Source organism: Lethenteron reissneri, chromosome 24 (genome assembly GCF_015708825.2).
Source record: "Lethenteron reissneri isolate LAM-NWPU_2019-01 chromosome 24, ASM1570882v1, whole genome shotgun sequence".
In the NCBI taxonomy this organism is placed as follows: domain Eukaryota; kingdom Metazoa; phylum Chordata; class Hyperoartia; order Petromyzontiformes; family Petromyzontidae; genus Lethenteron; species Lethenteron reissneri.
In genome coordinates, this window is record NC_083802.1 from 6,945,459 (window position 1) to 6,972,941 (window position 27,483).

Consider the following 27,483-nt stretch of genomic DNA (forward strand, 5'->3'; position numbering starts at 1 on the left):
GCTACGTATGGTGCGAAAGAAGTTCAACATACATATATACAAGAGCGATTTCTCTTGTGTTTTGGGGGGGGATTTCGTTGCACGAGGCTTCTGGCCCTGAGTCTGTCAGTCTGTGCCAGGTTTGACTTCCAACCCTGGTCCGTGGTCCCTCTGCAGCTGGAGGACGTCGGGGAGACGATTGAGAAGCTCCGAGTCGGCCACAACAACGTGGGGATCAACTCGGGCTGGCACCTGGACCGTGTGGAGGTGCGACGTCTGCTGCCCGATGGCAAGGTGAACTCTTGGAGGTTATTTACTGATTATTGCCATGAGAGATAATCAGGCAATGCGGGCTCTCATTTGATTTCGAAGTGAAGTTTTATCTTTTGTTATTTTTTTAACAGTTAGACCATTATCAATATTTTACCGTCCTCTGTGTAACGATGGTTTTGGAAAGCTAGTGAAATATTGTGTTTTTAATCATCATGAGCATCTTTCCTCATTTCATTTTAATCGGGTTGTGCTTTTTAAACGGTGTGCAATTCCAAACCTCCATCTGGTTCCAAGTGCAACCACACTCGTGTGCCTCTATGTGTGTGTCCACGCTCACGTTTCTGTGTGCCTTCATTTCTGTAATTGCATTTGCGCGCGCATGGCAGCGAATTCACATGCACACGTGTGCGAGTGCGGGCCCCCGTGTGTGCCGACGTGTACTGTTACGCGCGTGTGTATGTGTATGAATATTGGGAGGAGTGGCGGTGTGGTGGTTAGCCTGCTGCGCCACCCAAGTTCAATTCCTGCTCACAGTCAACATCGGTGACGGATTTCTGAATGGGTCCTGGGCCTCCCCATGGTTGACTCAGCCTCAAATGAGTACCTGGCACAGTGTGTAAACATCAGCCCTAAGGAGATAAAGGCTGGGACTAGTGTTGACCACCCACCCCCTTGTGTGCAGTGCCGGCCTTCAAAGGTGCTCGCTAACAGCACTTGCCCCAACAGTCTGTTAGAGGCCAAACGGGGGAATCTATGTCTTTGTCTCTTTTCTCACACATGTGCATTATCTTCTTGGTTCTTTCGGTAAAGTCACGTAGAAGGGAAATAATAAAATAATAAAAATATAACATTATAAAATAATTAAAATAAAATTATAGTGAGAATTATTTTATAATGTTTTATTTTTATTATTTTATTATTTCCCTTCTACGTGACTTTACCGAAAATTGTGATAATTATTTTATTATGTTTTATTTTTATTATTTTATTATCTCCCTTCTACGTGACTTTACCGAAAGAACCAAGAAGATGAATCCCTGCAGTCACGAAAGCTTTAAATCGAAACACGTGCATTAATGTACGCGCGTGTGCAGGGCTCGGAGACGGTGACATTCCCGTGCGACCGATGGCTGGCGCGCTCGGAGGAGGACGGCGAGACGCTGCGCGAGCTCGTGCCGTGCGACGTGCAGCTGGAACAGCTCCTGGAGGACGGCACGCTCTCGCGCGACGAGTACACCTTCGAGGACCCGCTCGATTGTGAGAGCGCGCGGGGGGGGGGGGGCTGCACTCATGCGGCACGTGCACGGTGCACGCGCAGCGCGTTACGTACACACGGAATGCTCCGCACGCGCCACACGTACCGCATACAACTCACACACGTTACACGTACCGTAATATTGGTATTTGTGTTTTTATTCAATACGTTCTTGATCTTCATTTGTGCAAAATCAAACTCCGTTCATATTTGTACCATGTCCCCAAATAGAATCCCCATTGAACATGATACACGTCTCCATGTTGTAATTGGGCAACGCCGTCGAGGTTGGCTTACTCCGGCAGGGGTGGGGAATCTTTTTTCTGCAAAGGGCCATTTGGATATGTATAACATCAGTCGCGGGCCATACAAAATTACATTTATGTTGCTATGAAAAAAGCGCCTAGATTTATTGAATTTCGAGTCGTGCGGTTGCCTTGGCAGGGCCAGACCAAATGATTTCGCGCGCCTTATACGGCCCGTGGGTGCTGGACGTTCCCCACCCTGGCTTAGCTAGTCCTCTGATGCGAGCCTCATCTCGCGTGAGCCACTCGGCCACCTTGGCAGGGGTGCGTTATTGCCCCTCCCCCAGCATCCATGCATTATCCAGCAGTGTCCCTGTGTGTGTCTGCGTCCGCCCCACCCCGCACCTGCATCGCCGCTGCAGTGCGGACATACAAGGTGAGCGTGCACACGAGCGACGTGCGTGGAGCCGGGACAGACGCCAACGTCTTCCTCACCATCTACGGGGACCTGGGGGACACGGGCGAGCGCCGGCTCAGCAAGTCCGAGACCAACACTAACAAGTTTGAGCGAGGACAGGTGACGGCTGGCACACGACTGAGAACAATTGCACCGAGAGGCAATGATAACACTCAGGGTAGTGTTAGGGCAATTGTCACTGGTTTGCAGGTTAAGGATTAGCATGTATAAGGTGCTAAAATGCACCTTACAGCAATAATAGGTTACTCATCATCATTGTCGCCGTACTTCTATGCTCCCATATCTATGGCTCCCCGCCTTCAACGACCCACACTGACCAGCACAGTGAAGTATTGTGAAATAACTCTCATGTTCCACATGGGAGTGGAGGACAGAAGGCTGTGTCTATGTATATATATAATGTATTGTGAGCCACTTTGGTTCTCTGATACAGAAATGGTTTAGAGTGATGGCGTTCTGTCTGGCCAATAAAAAAAAAATCATCGTTTGTGTTTAATACATCTGTATTTGATGAACATTGATTGGTCTACAGGGCACACAACCTAATATAGTCATGTGACCTCACTCTGTGATATAATTGGAACTTGCATCCCAGTTGCTGGCAAGGAGAAGCAGTGGTCAGCTGTGTTCATGTTTAAATAATTATATTTTTTACAACAGAAAACGGTGACAATTGCCCTAATTTGTTCTTCTAAATCGTGCAGCAAGGGACTACATTGGCATTGTTACATAAGCAAAAGATGAACACTTCACCATATTCACGAGAAAATCATGATGATAGAGACCTTGTGTGTGCACGTGCGTGTACATACGTGTACCTGACGTAACGTAAAGAGTGCTCTTAATTTAAATAGACAACTTCTCTATCATGGGACCTCCTTTGCCAGTGTCAAAATATAAGAAGAGGTTTTCCCCTTTTTATGGCAACAAAACAGTTGTATTAAGATGTTAAAACACCAAACTGAAACTTTTTGCAAGGAATCATCTCTGCATTAACCACAGATACTCTCTCTGGTGTGGACCAATCAGTTTCAAGGACAATGCAGAGATTATCAGAGTATGTTTTTTGTTTGCATTCTCACCACAAGTATTGTGGTTAATGCAGACATGATTCCTTGCAAAAGGTTTCAGTTTGGTGTTTTAAAATCTTAACACAACTGTTTTGTTGCCAGATAAAAGGAGAAAACCTATTGATAGACACTCTCTATGTCACGTCTTCAGAAATTATCAGGTGCACGCGGCCTGTGAAGACCTTGATCTTATTTGATCGGAGAGGAAAAAAATCACGGAAGGGTAGACTGCGGTTGTGTCACGCATAATAGAGTTTGAGAAATCCTCGTCTATCAGTTAATCTTTAAACAGGAATGTATTTGCCTCTTGGTCGAACTCTTGGTTTAACTCAGCCCGTGCGTATGAAACAACAATGAGGACACAGATCCGGTCGGTCTTCGGCAGCGGTCAAGCAAGCGCGATTGATTAAATTGGTGCCGCTACGGACATAGTAATCGGACCACCGGCTGGTCGTGCCGGCTTCTCCTCCCGGACCACACCGCCCTGCCGCAGGTGGACAGGTTCACGCTGGAAGCCGTGGACCTGGGCACCATCTGCAAGATCCGCGTGCGGCACGACAACAGCATGCTGCACGCGGGCTGGCTGCTGGACCGCGTGGAGGTGTACGACGCGGAGGATGGTGCGGAGGACTCCATCGTGTTCCACTGCGAGCGCTGGCTGTCGCGCGAGCGCGAGGACGGCCTTATCGAGCGCGTGCTCTTCGCGAAGGTGCCGGATTGGGTGGCGTGGCCACGCTTTGGGGCGTCCGACTCGCGAATGGATCCCTGGGGGGTTATTGGTTTGAGTACAAAAAGGATCCCTGAAATTCGCCAACCCCCCGCAACACCCCCTCCCCCCCCCAACCTCGTTGCAGACAAGAGGAGTTCTCCTTCACTATAATTAAATTAAACCGAAGCATCTACTAGCTACTGAGCTGACTGTTCGTGCGCGACTGTCTATTTAAAGAATCTGTCAGCAGCACCCTCCGATTAGCCCGCACCTCAGATCAGCACGGTTGACAACACACCGTGCGAAAGAAGTTCAACAGCATAATCAGCATTTATGTCACCTTGTTAAAGGGAGCCACACGCAGACTCAGAAATACCAGGATTGTATTTCTAAATATTGTAGTGTGCCGCTTGGCCACAATATAAACATGTTGGGCATGTCCAGACTCCCACGACGACCCACAGTGTCTAGAGATGCCCAGCAGTGAGTAAGGGGTAGGGGGGGGAGTTGGGAAGCAGAGGCGGCGCAGAAGGAGGAGTCTTGTCCATTGTACCTGTCTACTTTACATTTCACTCTTTGTTTTTCCAGATGGGGTTAGGCTTAAGGTTAGGTTTGGACGTTGGATTGTGCTTCGAATCAGAACTCAGATGGCCTCTGCATTGCCCAGACCTTGCAGCGATATCTCTCCCGGGGTGGGAGGGGGGGGTTTGATCAGAGAAGTTGAAGTCGGAAAACAACCAGATGGCTCCATTGATGATTTTAAACACGCCGTTTGTGACGTGCTTTGCCTCCTCGTGACAGCCGCGAAAAACTTGACCGACCAGACACGGCTTGGGATTGAGAATACACACACAGACATCCTTGAAATGCGGAGTTGAACAGCTACTGTAGAGTGTTGTGTAACATTGGGGGCAGTCCGTCATAGACTTGAGCTAAAGTGTCGACATCAAAAAAGCGTCTTCCTGCTCGGAGTTTTGTCAGGTGGCTCATACCATGTCGATGTGCCGACACAGCTGCTTCCTTTCAAATGCAGGCAGCCAATCCGTGGTTGATAAACGATTAACATAATAATTGTCCCTTTAACCCAGGACAGCCTCCCTGAGTCTCGAGAGTAATTTTGGTCCAGGAGTATCCTGCATTATTAGGACGTTTGGTCGGTTTATTTCATAAGTGGTGTGTCCTGGAGGACGCTCGCTCAACTGCTTGGAGAAACCCCGTGCATATGAGGGGCTAACACTCAAAGCTCCACGTAGATGGATTCCAGAATCCATTGCTATAATTCCATCTCCTGGCCAGCATGCACCTGAAGTCTGTGCCACCTGGTATTTTAGGGCAGGTCACTTCATCCCAGTGCTAACGACGGTTTAATCCTGATGAGCTCCTGAAATCGGATAGACATTTGGGTGCATTCCGGATGGCTCGCTCGATTGAGCTGGGTTTTCAAGTTGATCGTTTCAGCACAAAAAAAAAGACTCGTTTGGGTTTTTTCTACTTAATATTTCACATTCTGGCTGTAGGAACTGAACAAAATGGTTTAATCGTCTAGCGACAAAGCACTCTCTACAGGATCATTTGTTGCTGGAAATGTGCCAGTTAAGTGTGAATAAGTGGCTTATTGAAGTGACTTCAAAAGTCGTTTTGTGATGTTATCTTCCGAAGGCAATTATCTGACGTCGAGGTGATGGATTGCCTTCTGGAAAGTAATTTTATTACGCTGTATATAAATGTCATTGTATTATAATAGAAACCAAATGTATCTCTCGGCTCAAACAAGCAATGGGGTGGTGGTCATCTCCTTTGGCATCCCTGGGCCAGTTGTGGAAAAGCCACATTCCTATGGCAGGGCTGAGTATATCCGTTAGATAACCACTGTTGATTGCCTTCAAAGTGGGACGTCATGCCGGAGAATATCGTCTGCTGCAACCCCTGACCAGAATATGAATTTGTGACACTTTAAGTTGTGAGTCAATATCCTTAACAGCAGCCTCTCCCCATCCCCCGGATGCCAGATTGCTAAACATGTCATGGCAGAGAAATGCATTACATATCGGCATTGTGGTTGTTGCACCAACACTGGACATTGCTTAAGGCGTTTGCTCTTAATCTTGAACATGCAGGAATTGTGACACCCTCTTGTTTTGACCCTGTAACAAGGCTTAGTAGCGCGTATAACAATGCCTTGAGTTAGGCATGCTTCAACTGAGCCCATCATGCTCTCTGGGTCAATACAATGTATATCGATTTGCACAATTACAATAATGGTTATTTCCTGCCACCGTAATGTGGAGTTGCTACCACTGGCCACCAATGGAAATGAGCTAAGGCCAATTAATAGTTGAGCATGGATTCACTTTGACTCCAACTCTAACTGTGACAATTCTGGAATCATAAAATAATTCCCTTCCACCAAATATTCCCCTTCCTGTTTTTCTGTTCAGGAAGTGACAATATTTTAATCAGAATCTGCGTGTCTGTGGGCCCTCCTCCGATGCTCCATTCTCCCATTTCCACCCCCATGGCTCCCCTCTCTGCTCTACCCCCATGGCTCCCCTCCCCGCTCTACTCCCATGGTAGGGCTATGCGGGCTCTCGCAATGACGCTGATGGTTTGGGGGATGATGACTCAGAGTCTCACGAGAGCGACAAGAGCGAGGAGGAAGAGGAAACATCGTGCAAACGTCGCGCTCGAAGCTCAGCCGGGAAGACGTGGGATCCCAGCAGTGAGTCGCAGAGAAACGGGAGGGAGCTTGGGGGGAAAAGCATTGTCAAAGGGAGTGACTCACACCCCCCTCGCTCAAGGATCACTGGCAGCGGGTTCCATAGACAAGTTGAATTGGCAAAAATATAATTTATCTCGCCGCCTTTTTCATATGACAGACGACATGTTTTTATACAGCCATTGTTGACCAGGCTGCGACCATTAAGAGGAAACCTTGGGTTTGAACCCAGGATGTTAATGATACGGGCTCGATCCTCTGACCTGGAGCCACGAGGCTACATAAGAGTTACATATTCTTATGGTGGTGACCAGTGTCCCCACAAGACAATCGTTGTCCCTGAAATTGGTACTTGTTTTATCAACCCTAGCCGACCACCTCCTCCAGGCCCTGTTACACACCTTTAATGTTTTAATCTTGATTTGAAGCTTTCGTGACTGCAGGAATCCATACTTTTAGGTTCTTTCGGTAAAGTCACGTAGGTAGAAAAATAATAGATCACGACGTTTCGATTGCAACACAAGCAATCATCATCAGGTAATGTTTTATTTACTACTTTACCAGGAAAGGCCCACTGAGCTATATAGCTCTTTTTTCAGAAGTGACCTGGCCACAAATTATAGCTCAATAAAGTGGCGTATCATGTGGAGATATATCGCAGCCAAATACTCTAAACGCATGATGTTAATTCTAAATGCAGAGTAAAAAACCGGAGGACCTGGAGAAAAATCCACGTGACCACGGGGAGAACATGCAAACTCCAAATATCCAGGTGTCAGGATCGGGATCGAACCCACGACCTCCTGTATACCGGGCGAAGTAGTTCACATCTAGCCACTGTGGCTCTACCCGCCGCGCTCCGCCCTGTCCCCAACCGTGCCGTGCATTTTGCAGTGATCCCGTACCACGTGGCGGTCACCACGGGCCCCAACCGCGACAACGGCACGTCGAGCCGCGGCTACGTGATCATGCGGGGCGCACGGAAGCAACGCACGCGTCGCCTCTGGCTCGACTCCACCGACGGGAGGCTGGGCTTCGCGCCCGACCGCGCGCAGAGCTACCGCCTGGTGGGGCGCGACGTGGGCATGCTGCGCAGCGTGGAGGTGCGGACGCCGTTGGTGCCGGGCGCAGCGTGGCACACGCCGATCAGACGCAACGACGGTCGAGCACTTTCACTGATTCACTCCAGGCAGATGCTTGCTGGCGGTCAGTCGCCTCGTTATCGCTCTTCTAAAAGTATAACTGTAAAATATTTTATATTTTTACTAGATAAGGCCCACTGAGCTATCAAGCTCTTTTTCAGAAGTGACCTGGCCACACATGAAGGCTCAACGAAGTGGCTTATCACGTGGACATTTATAGCAGCCAAATACTCTAAGCTTCTATCGCCACCACCATGGTTACTGTTCGCACTGACTTCACACATTGATTCTTCCAACATGTTTCAGGAGCCACGCGACAGGTCAAATCACGTGTCTCATTGCGCCTTTCCTTGAACTGCTCGACTTAGAATTTCCTCCCCAACGTCTCGTTTTGTAAAGTTCTCATAACTTTGCTCACTTAAATAAACCGTCGGTCTATTCCCACACTGGTTACCTTACTAACTGTACTGCAAGATGGTCTGGTAACGACAACGAAGCTTTTATTAACGACAAGAGCAACCGCAAAACACGCTCCTTCCAGCAGCCGCACCACCACCACTCAGGTGCGCGTCTGCGGTCACCTGGAATGCTCTTCCGATATTATAGAAGCCACTGGATTGAAAACGAATTTCTATAGAACTGGTTTTTGTGTTTAGTTTGTTGTCCTCCGTACATCCGTACGGTGTAAAAGAAGTTCAACATTTAAATATTCCACCCATAGTTTCCTAAAAAGCTAAGGAAAACTAACTCCACTCTTTTTAACACGATGTGCACATGGACATGTTCCATAGAACGTACTAACTCCTCTCCGTTACACTTTGAATTGTGCTGTTTGTTGCTGGTCACTTGAGGTTTTTGGCTTTTGGACCCTTTGCTCAGTAACTGTGATAAAATATAAAATAAAAACAATGCACATCAACATTTATGATCCTCCCATAGAACGATCATGCTGTCTGTATTTTGGACTCCCTCCAACGATTTAATAACAGACTAGATTATTTAAACAAACATCACTTCTCCAATAATACGTAGCGAAACATAAGGCACTATGTTGCCATGGTGTATATACAGGCTGAAAACACTTCACCACTGCAATCACTAACATTTCCTTATCATTACTAAAGCCATGGGTAATGTAGGGACAGTGAAAACACAAGAATCGCAGTGGGTCATTTGCCCTCTAGAGCTTTGGATTATGCGGAGAATGCAGGCGCTTGGGCAGGGCCTTGCAGCGTTTGGCAATTTTTAAGGACTGAGACTGGACACATTGTCCTTAGTTGAGCTTTCCAAGAATAACACTGATGGCATTAGTTGGGGAAAGACCTTGCACAGCTTTATCAGAGGTGTCGGTAGACGGTGAGGGTACAGAGATAGCGGCGCTGCGGTGGCGAGATGTTAACTACCTCACCGGTGTACAGGAGGTCGTGGGATCGATCCCGACCCTGATGATGGCTGTATATTTGGAATGTGCATGTTCTCCCCGTGGTCGCGTGGATTTTTCTTTTGGTCCTCCGGTTTTCCCCTCGACGTTTAGAATCATGCGTTTAGAGTATTTGGCTGCTATAAATCTTCAAATGATAAGCCACTTCATTGGGCTATCATTTGTGGCCAGGTCCGTTCTGAAAAAGAGCTACATAGCTCAGTGTGCTTTACCTGGTAAAATAAAATCAAGTTTAGTTCAAAGAATTGGGTGTACAGTATTTGGATAGTAATAGGCATAATGCAGGGGGTTGTGAGATAGCCATTAGAAGCATCGTGTAACCAGAGATGGTTTCATATGGACGATAAAATCCACTTCAGTGTGAAGAGCTGGGTGAGGCAACGGCAACGTCTCTTTTCATATCAATAGTTGTGTCAGAAAGCCAAACTTTTCACAAGGATAATAGGAAAAAAAGGCATCTGAAATTTCAAAAGAGTTGCACTCAAACAAAGGCAGCAATCCATGGCAAAAAGGGGAAGCAACTTGGACATGCAGAATAGATCATGGCAAGAAGCATTATCTGAGGTTTGATCAAAAGTTCCAAGACTGTTTTATATATATATAATGTTGATGTCTTCAGTAATGAAGTTGAACTGTTGCTGTAGATTGCAATAGAATGGTGTGATCGTGCACTACCAGTATCCAAACTACACCTTGTCATTTTAGTGGTGCACGACAGGCCTGCACAGTACAACCATTACAATGACTTCCTACATCCGAGGAATAACTGCTTCGTGCCAGTGTGTGCCAGGATCTCAATACAAATGCTGAGAATTATCCAACTCTGTTCCAGGACATCATAACGATGACTGTGCATCAGCACACACTGTCCTTTGTGAGTGGCAGTTTTTGGCCAAGCAGGACCATCAAAGTCCTTGGCCACCCCTCAAACTCTCCTCAACTGCACAGTTTTAAATCTTGCCCTGCTCACAAAATTTAAATAAAAACTGCTCTGAAAAGGAAGGAGGCTTGATGACAATCCAACGTTGATTTCAAACACGAAAGCGATACTTTAGAGATTCGCAACAGAGGGTGGCCAGAGGCATTTGCAGAAGTGGTAGGAGCGCTCAGAAAAGTGTTTCAATGTAGAAGAAGTTGGCTGTGAATAAGATGGCTGCCATCAGAGTGTTTAAGGAGAACGTCAAATAAAAATGACAGTTTTTTTTTAATCAAGCCTCATACGTGTAATTAGGAAGAGGAGGTTGTGTAAATAAGGATGGATGTGTAGGATGGAGAAGGGCGGATTGCTAAGAGCTGCAGAGAAGTGGGCACCCAGTGGTTTGTAACCGAGGGGAAGACGTAAAGTGATTTGTATTTAAATAACGAAATAGATCGGCAATGTTTCCTTCATATTTCTGTCTCTCCACATGAACACTATAAGAGTCTTCTTAAAAGTGAGGTGGTGGGAACTGTAAGAGCAGACATTAGAATACTTTGCATGTCGATGTGCTAAGGAGTGCTAAAGTTACGAGATTTGGCCGAAGGAAATAAAGTGATGGCTTGGTGTGCTGGCATCACTGGGACTGGCCATGGTGTCTACTTGCTCATGATCTAGCAGCATCACATCATCAGTGAGCCTGAGCTCATTCACACTGTTGAGTTGTCTGTCCTACAAGGGTCTTACTGTGGAATCCTTGGGCAGGTGTTTATGGTGAAAGTTATTTATAATTTCTGGCTGCATTGTGGTATAGGACCTGTGTGGCCTATGCTTAGGAAATAAAATAAACAATCTCTTTCCACCAACACCAATACTGGCTGGTTCAGTCCTCTCTGAGTTTGTGCCACGTGACTTTAGATGCGTGGAATACTGCTCAATGTGCTCATTTATCCTCACTCTTAGGAGCGTTTGTATGTCGAACTTTTTTCTCACCATACGTAGCAAACCGTGCAAACCGAAAGTGCGAAACGGTGACAAACGCCGGCTGCTTTTGTTTACCTGAGACTTTGCAGTCTGCAGTGTTTTCAGAAACATTAATCAACAGCCGATGCTATCTTGATTTGCTCTTCTTAGCCGTCAGAATGTTATTGCTGAAGATTTTTAGATAAAAGGTTTCTAGGACAGCCTCTGCACTGACATTAACCTTACTAAATAATGCGTGCATATTTTGGTGTATGCGCTGTGGTCAGAGTGTTTGTTGGGGGGGGGGGGGGGGGACTAACTCAGCTTTTCATTCCTCTCGAGCCAATAAAAGAACCAAAAATTCTGGAACGTCAACAGGAGAGTTGCCGTGGTGTAATGGCTAGCACACTGGACTTGCAATCTAGTGGCTACCGGTTCAATCTCCCAGCGTGGTAGTTGAAACAATGGGAAAGCGTTTTAAATCCTCCCACCTCGTCGACCCGGCAGCATAAATAAACACGCCATAGTTCATCGTTCTACACGTCACGTGTTGTGAGGGTAAAGTGTGTGTCCGCCCATCTCTTCGAAGATACCTGGGATGGAGAACTACCTTCTCGAGGTGCTCACTCTGGTGGAGGGATATACTCTCACAGCGCTGCACCTTTGCCAACAGGAGAGTGCTTGGGCCCTGTCGCAGGAATTTGGATTTTTTTTTCTGGCTCAGGGCAGCCACCAGAGATAAGAGCTGCCCCATTACTCATTTGAGCAGGCAGACACTGACTCTAAGGGAGCTGATAAGCTACTCATGGCTGTGCCCTGTAAATCTTTTGTCCATCCATCCATCTGTCCGTCCAAGGACACTTCACATGTTTTCAGAAGAAAAAAAACCCCCTAAACCAATTGCGAAACAACTTACTACACTTCCTTCCTGAGTAAACGGTTATATATTTATACACGTATAAAGATTAACGGCATGCTGCTTACCAGGGCTATTCCGCATGCATTAGAACGCTTGTGTGTTGGTGTAAGAACACATGATCCACCCAGTGTGTGCGACCATATGTGAGTAGATACTTAAGGGAGTAGGTGGCAACCTGAGTTCAATTCCTGCTCGTGGCCAATGAAAACAGTGGCAAATATTTCAATCAGTTCTGGGCCTCCCCTAGATCGGCTCAGCCTTATATGAGTCCCTAGTGGGGCTGTGTCAACATCAGTAACAAGGAGACAAAGACGGCCAGGTATAGCGTTGGCCACCGATCCTCTTTATGCTTTTCCAGCCTTCATAGGTGCTTGCTAACAGCACTTGTCCAAAACAGTCTGTTCGAGCCTTTACCGGGGATTTTTGTCTTTTGTGTGTGTGCATGTTTCCACGCGCACAGTTCTTTGTAAAGTCAAACCCCTTAACTAAATGTAGGCTTTCGTCACGGACTGGCTTGCCCGGATTGTTATATCATCATGAGCCCTGGTCTCACTCACATCCTGCTATGTAACACTTCATCTACCTCCTACACGTGATCTGATCTCATCACTCCATGTCCGTGTTATGGATGTCCCCCCGCACACTTGTGCCCTCCTTTGGCGACCAGTCTGATGTTAGCCTCAACCGCTGACGATCTTGCGACACACCTTGCCCCAAGCACACCTTTCTTAACAGTCAATATGTTGTCTTTAACCTGGCGTATATTCTCTGAATGTCTCTCAGTGTCATTCCAGGTATTCCTCTCTCCATGCTTGCAGACACCTTTGTCCATTTTGGTTGTTAATGTCCATCTATGTAAATGCATACAATTATATTAATAATAATCAGATCATTGCTTATCCACTGCTGGATCAAGGCATCCCTAGGCCATGTGCGTCATGGGGTTGCTTGACCATACTTCACCACACCGGTCAGTGTGGTTTGGTACATAAAAGGAGTAGGACATCTGCTAATATCTTCACCCAGCATCATCGTTCATTTCCTTGCTATGACTGCACAGCACCTAGAGGTACTCTTGCCTCTGTTTGTGAAACCGAGGCGTGCTCTGCAGAGATAGGGACGATGCAAGTATGGCTTGCAGTACATGCTTCACACACGCTGCTGCAGCATTTGTCTCTGCACTGCATGTACCGCTGGTTTTATGACCCAAGAAATATTCCCATTCGAAGCAAAATAGTCCCATTGATACTTGTAAAATGTTGTGTTTTTGTTAATAAAACTCTTAATGCATGAAAACAGATGTTCCCAGTGTGGCCATAGCCACGTCATTATCAGGAACCTTTTGCCCTTTGCATCTCCAGTTTCATCACTGCCAAGTGTCTTTGCAAGAATGCATTGTCTCACCCGAACGATCATGAAACTTCATCTGATATTCGCTAACGAAGGACTTGCCGAGGGTTTGGCAGGAATAGCATTACATTTGTCCCAGCCTGAATCTTTTAAGCTCCCATAATAATGATAATGACCCTTTGTTTCAAGTATTACAAGATCTTCCTGGAAAATAGGCTTAACCACTGACAATGCATTTATATTTGTACACGATGTGCATGCAGGGGTGGCACGGCTGCGATCACACTGCATTCCGAACCCCCATCACCCGAGTCTCATACCTCGGCCTTCGATTATCTGAGCTTGAGCAAAAAAAATTAAAATAAAATATTGTTTTGGTCTCATTATTCGCTGCTCCTCTCACTCGCAGAGGATCAGTGGACTCGTTGGCCACCGCCACGTGGCCACAAACAAGTCAGCAAGCAAACCGATTGCTTTAATGAGCAATACAAACTGACAACATTCGATGTCTTTATCCTCATTCTATGTAAGCAAATAATGGATTGTTTGTATACCATTACGCGTGTTTTTTCTTTTTATCTGGCCCACCCTTCCTCCAAACGAACCGAATAATTGAGAGTTGACTGTACGTGCACGTTTTTTAATTTGTATTCCTGGCTGTTGAATTGCCTCCTTGGCCAGACACAGCGCTCTAATTTGGGTGTCGCTGTTGTTTGACTGCTCTCGTCCACGCCCGCTCCTCCCGGGTCTCCCTGCCGCGTCGTCGTCATCGGCGGCACCTCCGTAAACAGCTGGGCCATGACGGCGTCACCCCGGAGAGCTGCTGGTTCGTGGAGGAGTTCTCGCTGCTCGTGCCCACGCGGGGCCTGCGCTACGTCTTCCAGTGCCGCTGCTGGCTGGCCAAGGACCGCGGTGACGGCCTCACGGCGCGCGTCTTCAGCGTGCTGGACGCCGAGTGCATCTCGCTCACGCCCAAGGTGCTGCCTCGCCCCTAGCTAGCGAGGGGGGTGGGGGGGCATGTGGCGAGTGGGATGCGCTGTAAAATATGAAGAAAAAAAATTGTCCGGAAAACAAGAGAGTGCAAGGTTGTCACAAGTAGCGCACACGTGGTCGACCAGCCAAGGGCCCGGGTTCGTAGTGCAGCACGCTAACCCCTGCAAGACAGGACAATGTTCCCCGTGTAGACTTGGCAGACTGTTGGGGCAAGTGCTGTTAGCGAGCAGCAGCACCTATGAAGGTCAGAACGGCACGCAAAGGGGTGGGTGGCCAGCACCACGCGCAACCGCCTTTGTCTCCCTAGTGGCAATGTTTTTTCACATCGCAACAACGTAGTCATTTGAGGCTGAGTCGACCTCGATGAGGCCCAGGACCGGTTCAGATAATTGTCACTGGTGTTGGCTGTGAGCCACCGAGACCATGACCCTTTGCTTTTTAGGCATTCAATTATGTATTGATTACCGTAATCGATTAAAATATATTCCCAAGTTCAAGATACAGGATACAATTTTGGACATGAGAATAAATTATTGATGGTTTATACAAATGAGATGCAAATATTCCATCACCTTTCGGGAAGTTAAGCTGGCAAAATTACACAAATGGACGAAACTATACAGTAAAAAACAATGCCAATTAAATGGTGAAAACAAGACTACAAAAAGTTAAATTGTGATTGCAATTGTGGCCTCATTTATCTTAGTAGCAAGTTTGTGAGCACCTATTAAGGCTTGCATGATGCACAAGATCGTGGTGTGGTCAACACCTTGTCTTTGTCTCCCCATCGCTGATGTTTACGCACACACCATGTCACCATCTAAGGCTGAGTCAACCTAGGGGAGGCTCACGATTGCTGCTCGTACCAACTCGCCACCGTTTTATGCTGTGGCCGGGAATTGAATTGATACTGCAGTGAGCTAACCGGTGCGCCACCGCTCCCCACACTCACACGCGTAATCGGGAGAATACTCGTTCTCCTGCCTCTGTCACGACCATCCTCGTCATTTGTGCAGAGCTGGATTAAGGGAACTCGCCAATGCTTTGCCTCAGGAAGTGTTTGCTGCCTGTGGGGGAGGGTGGCCTGTGGTGAATGATTGTCACAGGCCTTGGTGCAAAGGAAGTTCCATTTTTTTGGGCAGGTTTAAGGCTTGCTCTTTGAGGTCTACATTCATACTTTGACTCACAGTTACAGAATACGCTTTTCTGTAGCCTAATAGATATTATTATCATCAGCAGCAGCACCATCATTATCATCAGCAACAGCAGCAGCATCATTGTCATCAGCAACAGCAACGTCATTATTATCAGCAGCATGATTATCATCACCAGCAGCATCAACAGCAGTATCATTAGCATCATCATCAACAACAGGAGCAAAGTAATCAGCAGCATCATTATCACCAAGACCGGCAGTATCATGATCATCATCATCATCATATCATTGTCATAATCATCATCATCAGAATTATCATCAGCATCATCAAATATCTGTCATTTAATACACTCTGTGGTAAAAAACACACATTTAGAATAAATCATTGAGAAAATTCCCATTTCTGTCAATGACACCACAAATTATCCACGATTCCCGTTGCGTGCTCGGATGGTTTCTACTGTACAGCTTTCTCCATAACACTCTGCGGTCTAAGTATAAATGCCGTGGTGAATATGAGCGGGATATTTTCTCCTGTTCTGCTCTCAAGATTTTAACTTTGTTTCTCGACCCATCCTGTGGACACATCATTTCCACCGACCCCGGTACAAAACTGCGATTCATCTTCGCCTGACACGAGTCCTCCTTCGTCATCATTCCGCATTCTCGCTGATCGCCTGCTCGCGAATGTTCACTCCTCTGCATTGTCTCTTCCAGCAGAGGAAATTCAAAGTCAAAGAATCTCGCCCCCCCCCCTCCACTGCTCATATGAGCCCTTGGCAGGGGAGAGGGAAGGATTGCTCGTCGGCGTGGATAATATGCATGCAGCCTCTGTGATAAAAGCTTCATAGCTCATCGGATTTCTCCAGGATAAATAAATATTCAGACTCTGAAATCGATTAATCGATTTTCCTTATGGTTCACAATTTGGTCACGATAAGTTGAAGTGAAATTCACAGACTTGGTGTGTGTGGGGGTGAAAAAACATCCACTGGAAGGTCACGGAATAAGGTGGGGGGTGCCATCGCACCCACCCCCTTTATTTAAATAAATAAAGCGTGGTGCTTCCTTTGTGCGTGTTTGTCCGTGTCTCCATGGCTGTGCATGTATCTCCGTGTTCCCTATGCGTGTGTGCATCTCCATGTGTTCGTGCATCTCCGTGTGTGTGTGTTACTGTCTCTCTGCCTTTCTGTGTGTGTCTACGTGTCTCTGTGTGCATCTCCGTGGCTGTGTGTGTATCTTTGTGTCTTTTGTCTTTGTGTATCTCTATGACTGTGTATTTTTGTGTATATCTCAGTGTCTCAGTGTGTGTGTGTATATATCTCTGTGGGGAGCAGTAGTGTAGTGGTTAGCGCTGTGCGACCCGAGTTCGATTCGCGCTCAAGGCCAACACCGGTGACGATTATTTGAACCGGTTCTGGGCCTCCCCTAGGTCGACTCAGCCTGAAGTGAGTACTTGGTGTGGTGTGTAAACATCGCCACCAGGGAGACAAAGGCGGTTGGGCGTGGTGCTAGTCACCCACACCATCGTGTGCCATTCTGGCCTCGCTAACAGCTCTTGCCCCAACAATATGTGAAGTCTATAGTGGGGATCTTTAGTCTTTTGTATCTCTGTGGTTCTGTGCATTTCTGTGTGTCTCCATGTCTGTTTGTACATCTCATGAAGGACTCGACTGGGCTCTTGGAGGCAGTCGCCCTCCAAAAACAATGGAGGGCAGAGGAGCAACGATCACACCAAGAAGCGGAGCACTGGGTGGCTAAAACACAAAAAGTTGGCACAGTAGGGGGCACAGCTGGTGCATCTGCCAGTCATCTCAGTCAACCCATGGCACCTGGGTCTGTTCCGCAACCTCCCGTCAGCAACGCTTTGACATTTCACATGGCTTGACAGTGGACCTGACCTGGCACAATCACCGTGGTGACATCACCGCCACTTAGTGGCAAATGGTGACTGTTGTTGTTTCACTGTGTGTGTGTCTCCATGTCTCTCTGGGTATCTCCGCAGGCCGATTGCTTGTGGTTGCTCGTGCCGCTTTTCCCCTTGAGTGCAGCCCTGGAAGTGCCATGGTCTCGTACGTTTTAACAGCCATCTCCAATATTGTACAGATTTGATTAAAATTCACGATTTCCGTGACCGCCGTGACCTCCAGTGACAACATCGTAGCCTTGGTTATGATAGATACCTACGCTCATGATGCATGCATACAATAATGCCCCTTGAGAATTAATAGTTTTTAATCGGTATATGTTGCATGTCATTGGGTCACGTACACCCCACAGCCACTAGAAGGTGCAGTAATCCCTGCACTGTCAAAGAAAATAATCGATTGTTGAATCAACAAGACCCCAACATTGACAATTCATAAAATAATGAGGGGACGGGGAAGGGGTGGGCATGGGAGGGAGAGGACAGGGTGAATTGTAGGCACTTTTGATCCTTTGAAGGGACTTCTCCATTGCTATGGTGAGGGCCAGTCTCTCCATGGGCTCAGAATCAGAATCTTTATTTATACTGGAGGAATCCTAAGAGCTATGAAGCTGTTTTTCACAGATGTCCAGTAGGGGCGGGTCAGAACTTCACAAAAACTAAAAATACAAAAACACAACATGGCATAGGAAAGGTAAACAAATCACTTCAAAAATGTATACAAATAAAACTCAACTATTTTTTATCTTACCAGGTAAGGCCCACTGAGCTATTAGCTTCTTCAAAGCAACATGGATGCAAATGATAGCTTAACGAAATGGCTTCACGTGGAAATTTATAGCAGCAAAATAATCTACACAATATAGACGCATGTTTTGAAATTTTTGAAATGTGGCTGTTTGGCACAAGCGCTGTTGGTTCCAACATGTACAGCTCAAATTGTCAATCCACTCATGGACGAGGGCCTCCCAATACTGTGCGAGTCGTGGAGGTTATGTTGACCATACTTCACCACTTTGGTCAGTGTGGGTTGGTCAGTGTGGATTGGTGAACAGACATTGGAGCATACTACTATAGTCTCACGATTCATTTTTGTGTACTGCCCTCTGCTGACACAGCACAGCAGCAGCCTATAATACCTGTTATTTTCAAGGTGGTCTCTCATCCAGGAAACGCCTCGCTGAAACTGAAGACTCTTCTCAGGATGGTCCGCATTTGGATAATTGGCCAATTTCAGTTCTGTTTGGAATAAAATATATTGCCTGGAGAAAATCAACAACGGAGGAGATGCCACTCAACGCTCTACAAATATGGACTCAAGAATCAATGGTTCACTGCCATCTCCTGTCACCTCGCAGCCCAAGCCAACCGCGGTCACCCATTCATACAGGGCTCAACCATCCTTATCTCGTGTTTAGTTTGTTGTCTTATCACCCCACCTGCGATTAGCACGGTTGGCTACGTACGGCTGCAAAACAAGTTCAACATACGTGCGTACATCTTCCAGTATGCGGGATGTGACGAGATCGTGCACAATTCTGGTTTGACACGGTCGCGGTCGGATTTTCGTGGTTTCTCCGCCTCGACGCAGCACTGCTTTCCTGCCGCTCCTCATCCTCCTCCTCCTCGTGTCCCTCGCGACGTTAGGTGCTCTACGAGGTTGCTGTGGAGACGGCAGACGAGAGTGGTGCCGGCACAGACGCGCAGCTCTTCCTCACCGTGTTCGGAGTGCTGGGCTCGACCGAAGAAATGTCCCTGGACAAGAACGGAGACCGGTACTGGCTCCGACATCTCACCACCAAACCACATTTGCAGCAACAGCAAGGCAATTGCGATTCAGCCATCTCAATCCAGCAACTACACCTGTATGCGCAACTGATTTTTGTGTTTAGTTTGTTGTCCTTCCCCAGGACCTCTGATTAGCGAAGTTTGCTACGTATGGTGCGAAATAAGTTAATCAAAATCGATTAATCGATTTTAGTTATGGTTCACAATTTGGTCACGATAAGTTGTGTGTGTGTGGGGGGAGGTATGATATGTGACCCATGTAACGTGAAGATTCACGATCATCATCATCATGATCTCCTGCCGTAATCTATCCACTCCTGAGTGAAGGACTCCTCAAGTCGTCGCCATCCCTCATGATCTCGCACGATCTGTCACGCTCTTGCACGTGGGCAGATCTCATCGCTCCATCTACACGATGGATGGCCTCAGAGATGTGTCCTTTCCTCTGGCTGCTACTAAAGCCTATCTTGCCCAACGGCCGTCGTCTATTTGATCATTGTTATTTATTCACATTCAACGTGATATCTCTCATTTCGTTTTGCGCTCTTGTCGACATCTTTCTCCTTCTGTATCTCGGTGTACTTCCAAGCATGCACCCCCTGCACGCTTCGTTCTGCCTCTCTTCGCACACGTCTTCATTATGTCCTTCAATAATAGCTCATTTTCCGTTGCTTGTTATAATCACGAAGCCATCAGAAAATGTGACAGTTAAAAACGATTAAACTAGTCTTTATAATCATCAGGCAGGCCCCACTGAGCTGCGTAGTTCTTTTTCAGAAGCGACCTGGCCACAAATGATAGCTCAACACAGTGGCTTATGTGGAAATGTATAACCGCCACATACTCTAAATGCAGGTTTCTAAATGTGGAGGGAAAAACCTGAGGACCCGGAGAAAAGGACACGCGAGCATGGGGAGAAAAACATGCAAACTCCAAATATACAGCAGGCGTCAAATGTCGGGATTGAACCCATGACCTCCTGTATACCAGGCGAAGTAGTTAACATCTCACGACCGTGGTACCCAATACATTTAAAAGAACATCTTCAAATGTCACTGTCAATAACTTTGAAGAAAGCGTATCTCCATGACTGACTCCCCTAGTGATTTGTATTTTGTTATTTTCTTAATGGAGTGTTTTTTATAATCTGGCCTTATTTTGTGAGGATTTGGATCAATACATACATTTCCACTGAGTCGAATGCATGTTTATAATCTCTAAAATAAACGCATAATGCTATTGACTTACATTACTGTTTTCCAGAATCGTATTCACAGTGTGCATGCTTCTTCTTTTGTCAAGAAGCCCCCTTGCCTAAATCCAGCTTGGTCATGTGCTTGGTTGGCCTCTAAATTGTTCATTATTCTATTCACATTGATCTTCGTGACGAATTGTATGTACACGTGATAGGAATCTAATCGGTTTGTAACTCTTTAAGTCAGCTTTGTCTCCAAAAGACTGTTCGGGGCATTGAAGTATTTAATTCCTGTTAAAACATTGAATGAATAGGTGTGAACAGCTCGTCCTATTGGTGATGCCCATGGTTATTCCATTTGATCCAGGAGTTTTTTTCTTATTTTTATACTGCAAAGAACAGAAGTTGAATTCCTCAAGTGTGACATCTGGGACGTTCTCCTATTCATTTGATAATTGGCCTGATCCTTGTGCTATTTGGTTTCTTTTCTGTGGAGATCGGCATAAAATTCCCCCACTAAGTTTCATATTCTGTCACATGTGCTATCGTGTGTTACGGTGCTACGTTACTAGGTGGGGATGTAGTCAAGGTGAGGTGGCTCATCTGGCAGGAATAAGTAAAAACACTTTTTAAAAGTGGTGTTTCAAATATTGCATGAAAAGTATATTAAAACACCCATTCCTCCAACACAATAAATATACAGAAGTATATTGTGCTGATGTCCACGTCTCCTTAAACTGGCGTTCATATCGAACTGCTGCCACAATGCTGGCTCATGTCTGATATCCTGGGCCCATGTACGCATTGCTGGTGCCAAGACAGCTTCGATGCTAATGTGGGCCAGAGCTTGACCATGGCTCTGAAAACAATACCCCATAAGCCAAGGAGACTGGCATTCATATCATATAATCCTCAATCCCTCTTTCTGCGCTAATAGCGTCTACCTGTAGGCTGAAAATAGGCAGTAAGTAGACAGCAGTAAGTAGACAGCAGTAAGTAGACAGCAGTAAGTAGACAGCAATAAGTAGACAGCAGTAAGTAGACAGCAGTAAGTAGACAGCAGTAAGTAGACAGCAGTAAGTAGACAGCAGTAAGTAGACAGCAGTAAGTAGACAGCAGTAAGTAGACAGCAGTAAGTAGACAGCGCACTGATGGCCCTTCCGTGGAGCAGCGATAGAAAGGTAGGACATTTTTGAAGAAAAGTAAAATTTTATACTTCTCGTAAGTTCTTGTTGATAAACTAATGAAATAATATTTGACCAATGTATTATCTAAATGATAGTGATAGTATTGTGTGAGGCCTTTATTTATATGGGTGAGAGCCCAATGAAATTGTCTCTTTTGAAAATGTAACAAATTACATTTTATCTTATTTTACACACATCTGTAAGCTATCCAATGACGTGTGATACTCATGAACCGTGTTTGAAGATGAAAAAAAATATATCTCTTTTTGGAATGAGAATCTCTTGAGAAAAGTAAAAAATAGATCTCAAAAAATCAAAATGACTCATTACTTATAATCCATGGTGTGCTGTCAAACACAAGTAGTCAATTTCACTGCAAAAAAAGCCAAAGCACAGATCACAGAACATAACAAACACAAACTGCAGCATCAGTGTTGTTTTATATTTATTAGAATGTAAATATACTTGCACAGCACTTTAGCGCCCGCCTGAGAGATTAATAAAGTGAAGATGTGTGGTTATGGCCGATTCTATTGATGCCGCCACACCTCGCCACTTCCAGACTTTTATGAGAAAACACAACTTTTGCACAGTCGACGCTTGACCTCCAAAGTCTGCTCTTGCAATGATATCACACCCCGTGGGGTTTGGTCTCCTCCTAAGTTGCTGGCCTCTGGATACCCCCCCCCCCCCCCTTCTATTGCCTTTCTCAGAATCCTGCCCTCCTCCAAACCGGACATGTGGCACACCCAACACAACCTCCTATTCCAAAATGTATTTAATCGCCAATGTACTTTATCATCTTCTACTCCCAACCTCCAAGTTACTTTCCTATATATTACAATGAAATTACGAGTTAAAATTGTGTTTGCTTATCCCCAAAATGTCTGATTAGCACGGTTGGCTAAGTACAATGCAAAATAAGTTCAGCATACATACATACAGACATACAAATTATATTCCAAATGCACGATAGGCATCATGGCATAACACGATGGTATTTTCATTCAGAAATCTCCAGGCTAACAGTGTATCATCCCGTGTCAAAGATGGATGATGTCACACAGCGACCTCTGAGGTCACTTCAATCGACCTCTTTATACAACTGAGGGGCACACGTTTCAATTCCCCGCATAACATGTTTGTCGCATGTCAGTCGGATGGAAAATTCTAACTCTCAGAGATTGAATTAGCGAAACTAAGTGAATTTGTTATTTTATTTCATATAATGGGGAGAGGTTCCAGTCACTGCAACCAGGTTGGAGACTTCAATTCGCTACACTTGAGAACCTGTTTTAATCGTGGTTGTCTGACCGGATCCAAACCGAGTCTCTCGCTATTGTCAGCTCGGTGCTCTGACCCCTGAGTCCCGAGCATCACGCTACACGTTTCCTTGTTAAGAGTCCATCCCATAAATATGCTAAATTCCTCTTGATATGCAAATTCTTTTGTCAAGGCGCTCTTACCCCCTCCAACCCAGCTTAAATATACGCTCCAAGCCTGGTGGTGTTTCATTCAGATGCTGTCTTTCCGACAGACCTGTTCTTCACCTGAGGACGGCTGTTTGCGTTGTGGCCGAAACGTCGTGAGAATTATTTTATTATGTTTTATTTTTATAATTTTATTATTTCCCTTCTACGTGACTTTACCGAAAGAACCAAGAAGAAGAGTCCATCTCTCTGGCTCAAACACAGCATCCATACCATACACCAAATATACCACATGTCCAAATAGGTCTGCAATGTGCCTGTAAATACATTACTGTAGCATTGGCCATATATCGAACCAATAACAGGACAAACTGACCGGGTTTTGTGGGGATTTGTACCTGTGAATTGCCACGGTCCAGGTTCGAGAGGGGCCAGACAGACATCCTCATGATGGAAATTGATGACATCTCCCCGCTGAGGAAGATCCGCGTGAGGAGCTCAGGAAAAGGCTGCCGGCCGGACTGGAATCTGCAGAAGGTGTCCGGGGCATGGGTGTGCGTGAGCGTGTGCATTGCTTGGTGCATCCTGGCGTTCTGCAGCTGTACGTGTGTGTTTGTGTGTGCTTGGGGCTGGGTCATGTAGCTCGCATTCCCAGCCACCGCATGCCCAAGCAACTTCTGTTTGGCCGGATAGAGGGGGCTAAACGGGCACAACACAGGGTGGAAAAGAGATAGACTGATGCCGTACAAGAGGATGTGAAACTGAGTAGACTTGCCGAAGACTGGTACCAGCGGTGTCTAGATCGGCCTCTGTGGAGGAGGATCGTGAAGGATGCGACTGGGCAGTTGGAGGCAGTCGCTCTCCGATAGCAATAGAGGGCAGAGGAGCGACCCTCACTACAACGAGCGCAAGGCTGGGTGGCTAAAATGCAGAAAGTTAGCACAGGGGGCACAGCTGGTGCATCTGCCAGTCATCTCAGTCAACCCATGGCACCTGGGTCTGTCCCGTGACCTGTCAGTGAGCTTTTGACACTTCACATGGCCTTAAAGTGCACCTGGCCTGGCACAGGCACCGTGGTGACGTCACCACCTCTTAGTGGCGGCTGTTGTTGTTGAATGGTAAGGATCGTTGCTATTAACGGAGACAAGACAAATGTGTGAATGTGCACTTACACGTATACATGCCAATTTTTACGTATAATTGTGGCACAATGGATACATATTGTTCTATGATCCGAGCAATCTCACTTAAATTCCTTTCAATTGCCAAACATCAGTGAGAAGTGTTGTTTGAACCTGTTCCAGCCCTCACTTGGGTCGACTCAGCCTTAAAAGGTGCAACATGTAAACACCAGCGCTGGGAAGGCACGGTCCTCGCCACACCATTCCCTTTTATGCCGTGTCGTGGAAATACGCGGGGTTATCATGTATCAGTCTCGAAATGCTTTTCCCCGAGACCTGGTAACAGTGGTGCACGTGTTGCATGCTGTTTGCGCTCGAGCGCAGATCGAGATGAGGAACCTGGCCACGGAGGAGGTGACCTCCTTCCTGCTGGGCGACTGGCTCTCGCGCACGCACGGGGACAAGAAGCTGATCCGCGAGATGGCGGCCGTCGTGGACGACGAGCCCACGATCGGCCTCTCCACATACACTGTCACCGTGCGCACCAGCGATGCCGCAGGTCACCAAGCACAGTCCCAGTTGACCCCTGTCCCGTTTCCGAGACGTTTGCAAGTTGCAGGGCGGGTTCCGTTCACCGCTGAATCTCGCAATCCGCGAGCGGCTCAGTATTCATTTTATTCAGAGGCATAGCGCTGCTGCTTTTAAAGTCATTGTACTGTACTCACCGCAGAGAACTGTAACGACATGACAACACTCTATGATAGCATGCTGCTAAACTGTGCTACACGCCCTCCCGCGTGGTCTTTTAATTCCTATTCCTTTCGGAATGGGAAGAAAACTACGTCATCGGAACAGGAAAGGGTTAACTGTATGAGATGTTTCCCTCCCCCGCGCCACCGCCAGCAAATATTTGCAGCTCCTAGCCCTCCCATATGTTTGTGAACCATTCTTACCCCCCCCCCCCAACCTCAATTTGTCCACTCCCCATGTGTTCATTTTGAATGAAGTTCAGCCAACCCTATAAAATCCCAACAATAAATTCTGTAAATAAAAATGTTCACGACCTGTAACGCCGGATGGCAACTTTATTGTTGGAATTTACCAAACATTAAAAATATTACACTTTGGTTCTTTCGGGAAAGTCACGTGACTTTACCGTAAGAACCAAAGAGTAATTCCTGCAGTCACGAAAGCTTCGAATCTGATTAAAAATATTAATACTATAAATAAAATCTAAAACAATACATTTAGACCACGGATGATAATATTACCAATGATATTTAGTACGTTTGATATTCACACTATTATTATAGAGCAAGGCTACCATGAAGGCACTATGTTTCACAGACGATTACTGTATAGTTTCATGTCGTTTCACAGTGCGGGACGATTTTGTTGCGTGGCTTCACCCAATTACGTAATTTGCTAGGCATTTTCGATGTTGGAAATGTTGGACCCATGATGCCGGCACACATGGCCTAGATAGGAATAGGAATTGACACGATTCTTGAACTAGACAAGGTTATCGGAAGGTGGGAAATGATACAATTCGAGGGAGATGAAAATACAAGAGATGTTGTGGCTTAGAATGAGGTAGTTGAACACAGCATGGATGCAAGGAAACAGAGAATCTGGTAGTTAGAGTCCTTTACACTGGCAGAGGTATCAACGTGTGAAGTTATTGGGACCAATGACTGTGCGTGTAATAGCGTGATGAGGAAGTGACCGAACGAGAATGAGGGATAGATGAGAGTGAGTCAGTGCGCACAGAAACATTGATCAACCAGTCTACATTTCCGTAAGTGCTTCAATCACTCGCCGTGCTCATAGATGTTTTACTCGCACAGCTCGGTAGTCCTGTGGCAGTGCCCACCTCAAGCACAGAAGGTTCATAGGGTTCCTGCTCAGAGGTTGACTGAGCCCATCATCCCTCTGGGTCCAATGAACTTAGTACTGTACCACTTTGTGGGAGATCAACAGTGGTTAGCCTTGAGGATAATTGGCTATAGAAATGTAGAATTTCCACCACTAGAATTTCCACCCAGCACGTATTGGCATGCCAGCACGTCGTTCAGCAGGCAGACATTTTGACTTGATCAGACAGCGAGACATTGTCATGATGCAGATGAGGTCTGTGTGAACTGAAAACAGTACGAAAATCATGCTGCTTGCATAATATGAATAAGCTGATGGATTGAATGGTATTTAGTTCCTGAGACAAATCCACTTAAATTACTTTACCTTTTTAATGGCTTCATGTGCAAACTAACGTTGGATGGTGGTCACCTCTATTGAGACTTTAAGCCAATGATGTAAATTCCACATTACTACGGGCGAGCCCAGTCGTGCATGGTCATTATTTTTATGTTTAAAAACAAATACCGCTTGTACCTCATGAGATGAAGACAATCTTTATTCAGATCTTTCGGCGGTGCAGTGCATCACACCCTGTTAGATATTGTGGAGTTACTTCTGAAATCATATCAAGTCTGCTCTTATCCGCTGCACTTTGCCACGTGCCCTGCTACGGCAGAGATGTTTGTCACATGAAACCTATTTTATTTCCCCCCAGAGTTGGAATTTTTCTCAATGAAGTGCAAGACCAAACCTAACGTCATGGATTATTTTGTGCCATCAGTATGACCAGCCTGAAACTATCAACTAGTTACGCTTAAAATATAATTTTAATCAAGGGTGACTGCCCGGATTTTAACCCAGGATCTCAGTTGCCCCATCTCAGTGCTACAACAAGGCCGTGATGAGTCTCCTGAGCCACGTAGCCACCTCTGTGCCTTCTCACATAAACATATTGTATCAACCCTGGAGGAATAAATGTCTCAATCGACCCTTGGTCAAGGTTTGAACTTGCAACCTACCGGCTGCGAGTTGAGTGCTATAACCGCAGTACCAGCCGGCAAGAAATTATTATTCTAATAATTGTATTGTTCTGCTCATCTGCTCCCTCTTCTACGGACACAAATGATGTTTGCAATCAAACAAACGCAGGCGCCGGCACGGACGCGAACGTGTACATCATCCTGTTCGGAGAGCACGGAGACTCGGGCACGATCTACCTGAAGGAATCCAACAATGGCAACAAGTTTGAGCGGGGACGCACCGACGTCTTCTCCTTCCCCGACATGCTGAGCCTGGGCGAGCTGGTCAAGCTGCGCATCTGGCACGACAACACAGGTCAGGGCGAGGGACCCCCACTCATCCTCTAGCTCAGA

The 27,483-nt window shown here is 46.3% G+C and overlaps 1 protein-coding gene across 1 annotated transcript in view; it reads left to right on the plus strand.

Annotated features, from left to right (window-relative positions):
* LOC133346473 (lipoxygenase homology domain-containing protein 1-like) overlaps positions 1 to 27,483 on the plus strand; it is a 121,404-nt gene that overhangs the window by 74,501 nt on the left and 19,420 nt on the right. The window contains 11 exon segments of the mRNA XM_061558084.1: positions 157 to 273; positions 1,347 to 1,509; positions 2,175 to 2,329; positions 3,794 to 4,009; positions 6,584 to 6,728; positions 7,620 to 7,828; positions 14,248 to 14,433; positions 19,180 to 19,307; positions 23,552 to 23,669; positions 24,638 to 24,812; positions 27,260 to 27,445. Coding sequence (XP_061414068.1) covers positions 157 to 273; positions 1,347 to 1,509; positions 2,175 to 2,329; positions 3,794 to 4,009; positions 6,584 to 6,728; positions 7,620 to 7,828; positions 14,248 to 14,433; positions 19,180 to 19,307; positions 23,552 to 23,669; positions 24,638 to 24,812; positions 27,260 to 27,445 — 1,798 coding nt within the window.